At 41.2% G+C, this 13,029-nt stretch overlaps 1 protein-coding gene across 1 annotated transcript in view; it reads left to right on the top strand.

The window, feature by feature from the left end:
- LOC130298224 (oocyte zinc finger protein XlCOF6.1-like) overlaps window positions 1–5,547 on the top strand; it is a 32,902-nt gene extending 27,355 nt beyond the window's left edge. The window contains exon 4 of the mRNA XM_056551145.1: window positions 2,215–5,547. Within this exon, the coding sequence (XP_056407120.1) occupies window positions 2,215–3,251 (1,037 nt within the window). The 3' untranslated portion in view covers window positions 3,252–5,547. The remainder of the gene's footprint in view (window positions 1–2,214) is intronic.
- Window positions 5,548–13,029: the final 7,482 nt, after the last annotated feature.

The raw sequence follows: 13,029 nt of genomic DNA, 5'->3' as shown, positions 1-13,029 counted from the left end.
ACATCTGGAGGGTCACAGTTTGTGGACCACTGTTACAGTGGTGCCCAAACTGTAGCCCTCCAGATGTTGCCAAACTACATCTCTCAGCATGCCTAGACTGCCCAGGCATGCTGGGAGTTGTAGTTCTGTAACATCTGTCCCTTCAGATTTAGCAATTTTCATGAAATTTTTGAAAATTGCTGCTCTACTTTGAAGCCCTCTAATTTTTTCAAAAAGTAAAAATATGTCCATTTTATGATGCCAACATAAATTGGACATATTGTATTTGTGAATAAAAATAAAATGTATTTGGAATATCCATTTTCCTTTACAAGTAGAGAGCTTCAAAGTTAGAAGCTCTTTGGTCAGATGTGCAAAAAATTTGCAAAAAAAACGCTCTGGTCCTAAGGTGTAAAATGGCCTGGTCCTTAAGGGGTTAAAAACCCAGCTGGGAACCCTGATTGGCTTCTCGGTACCGACCACTCAGGGCTCTCTGCGGGGGATTTAAAAATGAAAGTTAAAACACACCATACTTCGCAGGGTTGCGGAACATGCCGCCCCCTCCCCTGCTTAATAACTTCAGATTGCATCAGGTCTCAGAAGTTAAACCCAGTGTGATCAATTCGTCGCATTTAGGAAGCCCCTATGGTGCCAGAACAGCAAAAAAAAAAAACACATGGCATAATATTTTGGAAGCTACACCCCTCAAGGAACGTAAAAAGGGGTACAGTGAGCCTTAACACCTCACAGGTATTTCACTACTTTTTGTTTAAGCTGGATGTGTAAAAAGAAAAAAAAAAAAAATTTCACTAAAATTCTGTTTTTTTCCCCAAATTGTAAATTTCTACAAGGAGTAAAAGGGGAAAATTACCCCCAAAATTTATAACCCCATTTTTGGAAATACCCCATGTATGGACGTCAAGTGCTCTGCTGGCGAACTACAATGCTCATAAGAGAAGGAGTGCCATTGAGCTTTTGGAGAGTGAATTTGTTTGGAATGGAAGTCTGGGGCAATGTGCGTTTACAAAGCCCCCCCCCCCACATATGACCCCATTTTGGAAACTATACCCCTCACAGAATTTAATAAGGGGTGCAGTCATTATTTACACCCCACAGGCGTTTGACAGATCTTTGGAACAGAGGGCTGTGCAAATGAAAAATTAAATTTTTCATTTTCACGGACCACCTGTGGGGAGTAAATGCTCACTGCACCCCTTATTACAATACGTGCGGGGTGTATTTTCCAAAATGGGGTCACATGTGGGGGGGTCTATTGTTCTTGCACTATGGGAGCTTTGTAAACACACGTGGCCTTCAATTCCGGACAAACTTTCTCTTCAAAAGCCCAATGGCGCTTCTTCTCTTCTGAGCATTGTAGTGCACCCTCAGAGAACTTTACATCCATATATGGGGTATGTTCTTACTCAGAAGAAATGGGGTTACAAATCTTCCCTTGTGAAAATGAAAAATTTAGGGTAACACCAGCATTTTAGTGTATAGTGATCTCCAAACTGTAGCCCTCCAGAGGTTGCTAGACAACTCACCGGCTTCCGTAGGATCCAGGGAGCTGCATCGCCGCAGCATGCTTCCTATGGGTAAGTGGACTTCGGCGCCGGTCCTCGTCCGTTTCCCCATTCTGCCCGGCCTACTGTGGGTGGGCAGAACGGTGGAACCGAACGTTAAACACCCCCCCCCCCCCCCGATCTTCTATTAGTCGCCGATTTTGAACGACCTATAGCAGAGAAAGGAGGGGTGGCGCCCCTGCCACCTCACTCCTATCCCTTCAGGGGGATCCTGGGTGTCTTTGACAACCCTGAACCCCCTTATTTTCTGGGTCACCGGAGACCAGTATGACCCAAAATTGCAGAAAATCGCCGGTGTGAATTCACTGGCGATTTGCAGCTATCGCCGACATCGATGGGGGGAGTGTGTCTCAGGAACTCCCTGGGCATTTGCATGGGGTGCCTGCTGATAAATATCGGCATTCACCCCGGTCCGGTCCCTGCCCGGTGCGTGGCGGGGACCGAAATTCCCACGTGCGTACAGGTACGCCCTAGGTCCTTAAGTGGTTAAAATAAAAGAAGCAATCTGGTTGCCATGGGCAACTGCACCACTCTTCCTCTACTCAGGTCTTAATAAATCTCCCCATATGTCTCTTAAAAGCAAAAATGTAAATGTCCTGGGTCATTAAGGGGTTAAGATTATTGCTTAAAAATATGACTGTATTTTTCACAGATGACTGTACCAGGAGATCAGAGGAGAATCTTATATCTTCAGATTATAAAGCAGATGATGATATCACACAAGATACATATGAAGAACATTCCATTATCCCAGATACACCCTCAGCCCTTCACAGCCAAGATCTCTCATCTCATCCTGTTATACAAGTCCGACCTAAAGATTCATCTCAGTCTGTTAAACAAAATAAGGAAAAGCGATTTTCATGTCCAGAATGTGGGAAGTGTTTTACTCGGAAATCACATCTTGTTCCACATCAAAGAATTCACACAGGAGAGAAGCCATTTTCATGTTCAGAATGTGGAAAATGTTTTAGTCAGAATGGAAAGCTAATTGAACATCAAAGAATTCACACAGATGAGAAGCTATTTTCATGTTCAGAATGTGGGAAATGTTTTTATCAGAAATCAAGTATGGTTAGCCATCAAAGAATTCACACAGGAGAGAAGCCATTTTCATGCTCAGAATGTGGGAAATTTTTTAGACATAATTTAAATCTTGTTATACATCAAAGAATTCACACAGGAGAGAAGCCATTTTCATGTTCAGAATGTGGGAAATGTTTTAGTCAGAATGGAAATCTTGTTGAACATCAAAGAATTCACACAGGTGAGAAGCCATTTTCATGTTCAGAATGTGGGAAATGTTTTAGTCAGAATGGAAATCTTGTTGCACATCAAAGAATTCACACAGGAGTTAACCTATTTTCATGTTCAGAATGTGGGAAATTTTTTACTGACAAATCGAGTTTTGTTAATCATCTAAGAATTCACACAGGAGAAAGGCCATTTTCATGTTCAGAATGTGAGAAGTGTTATACTCAGAAAACAGATCTTGTTAGACATCAAAGCATTCACACAGGTGAGAAGCCATTTCCTTGTTCAGAATGTGGGAAATGTTTTTCTGTGAAATCACATCTTATCACACATCTAAGAACTCACACAGGAGAAAAGCCATTTTCATGTTCAGAATGTAAGAAATGTTTTACTCAGAAATCAAATCTTTTTAGACATCTAAAAACTCACACATGAAAGAAGCCATTTCCTGTTCTGAATGTGGGAAATGTTTTTTTGTGAAATAACATCTTATCAAACATCTAAGAATTCACACAGGAGAGAAACCAATTCAGAGCAATAAATGACACAGATAACACATCTATATATTAACCATGTACATAGGATATCTGACATTTATACATATATCATATACTGCATCTCCAAACTTGTTCCCAATTGTTAATAAAAGTTTTCTTTTAGAACGTAGTCACCGATCCAGCGATGTCATCACTATAGTTTACATGGTAGGAAAAGAGTGTGATATATGGTTGTGATATTCACTGCTCCTCATGGAGAAGACCCAACAGGCATAATCCATGGGGGGCTGCTACTGGAGACCCAAACACCTCAGAGAGAAGGGACTTATTCCAGTGATGAAGAATTCCAGGACATGACCAGATTAGAGACACAAAATCACTTCTATCTTCTGGCTTCTAGGACATTATTCTGATGGAAGAACTTTACACATTATATAAAGTCCTATAGGTGTTGGGGAACATTTATAGACAATTATCCCAAGTAAAAGAAGTAATACAGTAACTCACCCCTAGGGATGAGGGAGCCGAGCCCCGGGAACCTGGATTTAACCCCAATTTAGCGGTTCCAGTGACTCGCAGAAACTCTGAACATTTCCAGGTTCAGATTGCGTGTCCCGGGTAATGTGTGCGATAACAACATGAGGGATGAAGAGCACGTTTTGGCGTTTTGGTGCCCAGAGGAAGCAGGAAGTACAGGGGCAGGGAAATGGTATCAGGTTGACCAGCATTCCTTACAACTATCACATGATCACCCCAGGTTTACGATGAAATGCTGGTTTATGTGTAAATCAGCTCCCAGGCCAATAAGAGACAGCCTTCATCTGTGGGTTCATCTTAGGGACCTCCCGTGCATTCCTGCAGAAGCCTCATCGTCCACTACAAATCCCAGCCATCCTTTTTTCCAGGCACAGTACAACTGATTAAAGCTGTGGGCTGACCTGTATTATAGCAATACATATTTAAATGACTGTAGACGCATCACACACATCTTAAACATCTTACTTACAATTATAGGGTTTAAGCACACACACACAGTATATCTACCGGTTGTAAGATAACAGCACAAGAAAAGTGCAGACAAATAACATGCATTAGCCCTCCAAAGCTCCTGTACGTCCATATTCTTGGTTTAATCAAACACATGTTGTATTTCCCTGGTTGTACAGTAAAAAATACATCGCTGGTGAGCGGTGAGGCTGACATGCCGCCTGCTCCCCCAGTTTCAGAAGTGAAACCTGATGCGATCAATCCCTCAGCCCCTGTACTACTACTCCCAACATGGAACAGACTCTGTTCAATGATGGGAGTAGTAGTACTATTGCTACAGTAGTCTCCCCAGCCGCCCACAGACTCCTGCAGCCAGGAAACTTCTACTCCTATCATGGAAACAAATCTGTTCCAAGATGAGAGTTGTTGTGTAGTACCGCAGCAGTGCAGGAGTCCCGGATAGCTGCGAAGAAAAGATGCAGAGTCTATGTGAACATTTCGGCACAGATTCCCCACAAATTCTACATCTTTTTACCATCTGCAGAATTCTGCACTGAACCAATGCGGATATAGAATTCATGCAGATGTGCGGAATTTACATCGTGTGAACACGGCCTAAGTCTTCTGAGATAATGACCCCTAAATCCCTTTCCCCAGACACTGAGGTCAGGACAGTATCACATATTCTATATTCTGCCCGGGGGTTATTACCCCCCATTATCTTGCACTTCTCCACATTAAATATCAGTGTCCAGAGTTCTGACCATTCCTCTAGATTATATCAATCCTTTCCCATTTGTCGTATCCCTCCAGGAACATTAACCCTGTTACAAATCTTTGTATCATCTGCAAAAAGAACAATACTGAACCCCCGAGACCTTCTGTAATATCACAAATAAGAATATTACACAATGGGCCCCAGTACAGATCCCTGAGGGCCCCACTGGTAACAAGACCTTGCTCTGAATATTCTCCATTGACTTCAACCCTCAATACAATACAATATGGAGTCCAAGCCCAAAGACTTCTATGTGGACAGTGTCAGAAGCCTTAACCTGGGATCAGTGGAGGAGGAGGAAAGCATAAGCTACTTCCACCGACCAATCCTGGAAAGAGCGTCTACTCCTGTCAGTCTCTGGGATTTGGCGTATTGCCGCTCCGAGCAGGCACATCTAAAGGCACCACATAGCAGTCCTTAAGTGGCTGATCGGCAGCGAAAACTACGCAGTGGATCCACCCAAGGGGACGTTCCGTAAATGGGGAAAAAGGGGTTTTATTTTTATTTATTTTTTAGTTTGTATAAGAGAAAGGACTTCTTGTATATTAAATAAATATATATTTTTTATTTTATTTCAAATTTTTTGAAAAGGGGGTTGATTCAATTTTTTTATTGGGAAGTGGTTAATTCACATTTATTATTTTAAAAAAAAATGTTTTCACTCTTTTAGTCCCCAGAGAACTATTACATGTTATCTGTAGATTGAATACACTCATTAATACTATTCCATAGCATAGCATTGAGCAGTGTTATCGGCACTTCTTTACTAATGGCTGGCAGCAGTAAGGGAGCGACGATTGGTCGCACGGAACAGGGTAAGAGACCTCCGGCTGTCCTCACAGCTGATTGGGACACCAAGATTTCACGTGGGGATCCCAATAAGCATCCCTGAGCTAACCGGCAGTTAACTTTAAGACGCCGCAATCAACTTTGATCATGGAGTCTAAAGGGTTAATGCGGGTCCCAACTCTGACACGTGCTCAGCTGCTGAGAACACTGCATAGCTCGGGAGCTGTGGGTGCAGGAGACTTACCACACCTTCATGATGCCTGTCGGCGGGACTCCCTACAGCTCTTCTGTGTACACATACAGCTCAGCTACATGTACATTACACATATACAGCTCTACTGTGTACACATACAGCTCAGCTACATGCACATTACACATATATACAGCTCTACTGTGTACACATACAGCTCAGCTACATGTACATTACACATATACAGCTCTACTGTGTACACATACAGCTCAGCTACATGTACATTACACATATACAGCTCTACTGTGTACACATACAGCTCAGCTACATGTACATTACACATATACAGCTCTAGTGTGTACACATACAGCTCAGCTACATGTACATTACACATATACAGCTCTACTGTGTACACATACAGCTCAGCTACATGCACATTACACATATACAGCTCTACTGTGTACACATACAGCTCAGCTACATGTACATTACACATATACAGCACTACTGTGTACACATACAGCTCAGCTACATGTACATTACACATATACAGCTCTACTGTGTACACATACAGCTCAGCTACATGTACATTACACATATACAGCTCTACTGTGTACACATACAGCTCAGCTACATGTACATTACACATATACAGCTCTACTGTGTACACATACAGCTCAGCTACATGTACATTACACATATACAGCTCTAGTGTGTACACATACAGCTCAGCTACATGTACATTACACATATACAGCTCTACTGTGTACACATACAGCTCAGCTACATGCACATTACACATATACAGCTCTACTGTGTACACATACAGCTCAGCTACATGTACATTACACATATACAGCTCTACTGTGTACACATACAGCTCAGCTACATGTACATTACACATATACAGCTCTACTGTGTACACATACAGCTCAGCTACACGTACATTACACATATACAGCTCTACTGTGTACACATACAGCTAAGCTACATGTACATTACACATATACAGCTCAGCTACATGCACATTACACACATACAGCTCTACTGTGTACACATACAGCTCAGCTACATGCACATTACACATATACAGCTCTACTGTGTACACATACAGCTCAGCTACATGTACAATACACATATACAGCTCTACTGTGTACACATACAGCTCAGCTACACGTACATTACACATATACAGCTCTACTGTGTACACATACAGCTCAGCTACACGTACATTACACATATACAGCTCTACTGTGTACACATACAGCTAAGCTACATGTACATTACACATATACAGCTCTACTGTGTACACATACAGCTCAGCTACATGTACATTACACATATACAGCTCTACTGTGTACACATACAGCTCAGCTACATGTACATTACACATATACAGCTCTACTGTGTACACAAAGCTCAGCTACATGTACATTACACATATACAGCTCAGCTACATGTACATTACACATATACAGCTCTACTGTGTACACATACAGCTCAGCTACATGCACATTACACATATACAGCTCTACTGTGTACACATAAAGCTCAGCTACATGTACATTACACATATACAGCTCAGCTACATGTACATTACACATATACAGCTCTACTGTGTACACATACAGCTCAGCTACATGCACATTACACATATACAGCTCTACTGTGTACACATACAGCTCAGCTACATGTACATTACACATATACAGCTCTACTGTGTACACATACAGCTCAGCTACATGCACATTACACACAGCTCTGCTGTATACACATACAGCTCAGCTACATGTACATTACACATATACAGCTCAGCTACATGCACATTACACACATACAGCTCTACTGTGTACACATACAGCTCAGCTACATGTACATTACACATATACAGCTCTACTGTGTACACATACAGCTCAGCTACATGTACATTACACACATATACAGCTCTACTGTATACACATACAGCTCAGATACATGCACATTACACACATACAGCTCTACTGTGTACACATACAGCTCAGCTACATGCACATTACACATATACAGCTCTACTGTGTACACATACAGCTCAGCTACATGTACATTACACATATACAGCTCTACTGTGTACACATACAGCTCAGCTACATGTACACCACACATATACAGCTCTACTGTGTACACATACAGCTTAGCTACATGTACATTGCACACATACAGCTCAGCTACATGTACATTGCACATATACAGCTCTACTGTGTACACATACAGCTCAGCTACATGTACATTACACATATACAGCTCTACAGTGTACACATACAGCTCAGCTACATGTACATTATACATATACAGCTCTACTGTGTACACATACAGCTCAGCTACATGTACATTACACACATACAGCTCTACTGTGTACACATACAGCTCAGCTACATGTACATTACACATACAGCTCTACTGTGTACACATACAGCTCAGCTACATGTACATTACACATATACAGCTCTACTGTGTACACATACAGCTCAGCTACATGTACACTACACATATACAGCTCTACTGTGTACACATACAGCTCAGCTACATGCACATTATACATATACAGCTCTACTGTGTACACATACAGCTCAGCTACATGTACATTACACATATACAGCTCTACTGTGTACACATACAGCTCAGCTACATGTACATTACACATATACAGCTCTACTGTGTACACATACAGCTCAGCTACATGTACATTACACATATACAGCTCTACTGTGTACACATACAGCTCAGCTACATGCACATTACATATATACAGCTCTACTGTGTACACATACAGCTCAGCTACATGCACATTACACATATACAGCTCTACTGTGTACACATACAGCTCAGCTACATGCACATTACACATATACAGCTCTACTGTGTACACATACAGCTCAGCTACATGTACATTACACATATACAGCTCAGCTACATGCACATTACACACATACAGCTCTACTGTGTACACATACAGCTCAGCTACATGCACATTACACATATACAGCTCTACTGTGTACACATACAGCTCAGCTACATGTACATTACACATATACAGCTCTACTGTGTACACATACAGCTCAGCTACATGTACAATACACATATACAGCTCTACTGTGTACACATACAGCTCAGCTACACGTACATTACACATATACAGCTCTACTGTGTACACATACAGCTCAGCTACATGCACATTACACATATACAGCTCAGCTACATGTACATTACACACATACAGCTCTACTGTGTACACATACAGCACAGCTACATGTACATTACACATATACAGCTCTACTGTGTACACATAAAGCTCAGCTACATGTACAATACACATATACAGCTCAGCTACATGTACATTACACATATACAGCTCTACTGTGTACACATACAGCTCAGCTACATGCACATTACACATATACAGCTCTACTGTGTACACATACAGCTCAGCTACATGTACATTACACATATACAGCTCTACTGTGTACACATACAGCTCAGCTACATGCACATTACACACAGCTCTGCTGTATACACATACAGCTCAGCTACATGTACATTACACATATACAGCTCTACTGTGTACACATACAGCTCAGCTACATGCACATTACACATATACAGCTCTACTGTGTACACATACAGCTCAGCTACATGTACATTACACATATACAGCTCAGCTACATGCACATTACACACATACAGCTCTACTGTGTACACATACAGCTCAGCTACATGTACATTACACATATACAGCTCTACTGTGTACACATACAGCTCAGCTACATGTACATTACACACATATACAGCTCTACTGTATACACATACAGCTCAGATACATGCACATTACACACATACAGCTCTACTGTGTACACATACAGCTCAGCTACATGCACATTACACATATACAGCTCTACTGTGTACACATACAGCTCAGCTACATGTACATTACACATATACAGCTCTACTGTGTACACATACAGCTCAGCTACATGTACAGCTCTACTGTGTACACATACAGCTCAGCTACATGTACACCACACATATACAGCTCTACTGTGTACACATACAGCTTAGCTACATGTACATTGCACACATACAGCTCAGCTACATGTACATTGCACATATACAGCTCTACTGTGTACACATACAGCTCAGCTACATGTACATTACACATATACAGCTCTACAGTGTACACATACAGCTCAGCTACATGTACATTATACATATACAGCTCTACTGTGTACACATACAGCTCAGCTACATGTACATTACACACATACAGCTCTACTGTGTACACATACAGCTCAGCTACATGTACATTACACATATACAGCTCTACTGTGTACACATACAGCTCAGCTACATGTACATTACACATATACAGCTCTACTGTGTACACATACAGCTCAGCTACATGTACACTACACATATACAGCTCTACTGTGTACACATACAGCTCAGCTACATGCACATTATACATATACAGCTCTACTGTGTACACATACAGCTCAGCTACATGCACATTACACATATACAGCTCTACTGTGTACACATACAGCTCAGCTACATGTACATTACACATATACAGCTCTACTGTGTACACATACAGCTCAGCTACATGTACATTACACATATACAGCTCTACTGTGTACACATACAGCTCAGCTACATGTACATTACACATATACAGCTCTACTGTGTACACATACAGCTCAGCTACATGCACATTACACATATACAGCACTACTGTGTACACATACAGCTCAGCTACATGTACATTTCACATATACAGCTCTACTGTGTACACATACAGCTCAGCTACATGTACATTACACATATACAGCTCTACTGTGTACACATACAGCTCAGCTACATGCACATTACACATATACACCTCTACTGTGTACACATACAGCTCAGCTACATGTACATTACATATATACAGCTCTACTGTGTACACATACAGCTCAGCTACATGTACATTACACATATACAGCTCTACTGTGTACACATACAGCTCAGCTACATGTACATTACACATATACAGCTCTACTGTGTACACATACAGCTCAGCTACATGCACATTACACATATACAGCTCTACTGTGTACACATACAGCTCAGCTACATGTACATTACACATATACAGCTCTACTGTGTACACATACAGCTCAGCTACATGTACATTACACACATATACAGCTCTACTGTATACACATACAGCTCAGATACATGCACATTACACACATACAGCTCTACTGTGTACACATACAGCTCAGCTACATGCACATTACACATATACAGCTCTACTGTGTACACATACAGCTCAGCTACATGTACATTACACATATACAGCTCTACTGTGTACACATACAGCTCAGCTACATGTACAGCTCTACTGTGTACACATACAGCTCAGCTACATGTACACCACACATATACAGCTCTACTGTGTACACATACAGCTTAGCTACATGTACATTGCACACATACAGCTCAGCTACATGTACATTGCACATATACAGCTCTACTGTGTACACATACAGCTCAGCTACATGTACATTACACATATACAGCTCTACAGTGTACACATACAGCTCAGCTACATGTACATTATACATATACAGCTCTACTGTGTACACATACAGCTCAGCTACATGTACATTACACACATACAGCTCTACTGTGTACACATACAGCTCAGCTACATGTACATTACACATATACAGCTCTACTGTGTACACATACAGCTCAGCTACATGTACATTACACATATACAGCTCTACTGTGTACACATACAGCTCAGCTACATGTACACTACACATATACAGCTCTACTGTGTACACATACAGCTCAGCTACATGCACATTATACATATACAGCTCTACTGTGTACACATACAGCTCAGCTACATGCACATTACACATATACAGCTCTACTGTGTACACATACAGCTCAGCTACATGTACATTACACATATACAGCTCTACTGTGTACACATACAGCTCAGCTACATGTACATTACACATATACAGCTCTACTGTGTACACATACAGCTCAGCTACATGTACATTACACATATACAGCTCTACTGTGTACACATACAGCTCAGCTACATGTACATTACACATATACAGCTCTACTGTGTACACATACAGCTCAGCTACATGCACATTACACATATACACCTCTACTGTGTACACATACAGCTCAGCTACATGTACATTACATATATACAGCTCTACTGTGTACACATACAGCTCAGCTACATGTACATTACACATATACAGCTCTACTGTGTACACATACAGCTCAGCTACATGCACATTACACATATACACCTCTACTGTGTACACATACAGCTCAGCTACATGTACATTACATATATACAGCTCTACTGTGTACACATACAGCTCAGCTACATGTACATTACACATATACAGCTCTACTGTGTACACATACAGCTCAGCTACATGTACATTACACATATACAGCTCTACTGTGTACACATACAGCTCAGCTACATGCACATTACACATATACAGCTCTACTGTGTACACATACAGCTCAGCTACATGTACATTACACATATACAGCTCAGCTACATGCACATTACACACATACAGCTCTACTGTGTACACATACAGCTCAGCTACATGCACATTACACATATACAGCTCTACTGTGTACACATACAGCTCAGCTACATGCACATTACACATATACACCTCTACTGTGTACACATACAGCTCAGCTACATGTACATTACATATATACAGCTCTACTGTGTACACATACAGCTCAGCTACATGTACATTACACATATACAGCTCTACTGTGTACACATACAGCTCAGCTACATGTACATTACACATATACAGCTCTACTGTGTACACATACAGCTCAGCTACATGCACATTACACATATACAGCTCTACTGTGTACACATACAGC

Source organism: Hyla sarda, chromosome 1 (assembly GCF_029499605.1).
Source record: "Hyla sarda isolate aHylSar1 chromosome 1, aHylSar1.hap1, whole genome shotgun sequence".
Taxonomy (NCBI): domain Eukaryota; kingdom Metazoa; phylum Chordata; class Amphibia; order Anura; family Hylidae; genus Hyla; species Hyla sarda.
This window is presented reverse-complemented; position numbering and strand designations above follow the sequence as displayed.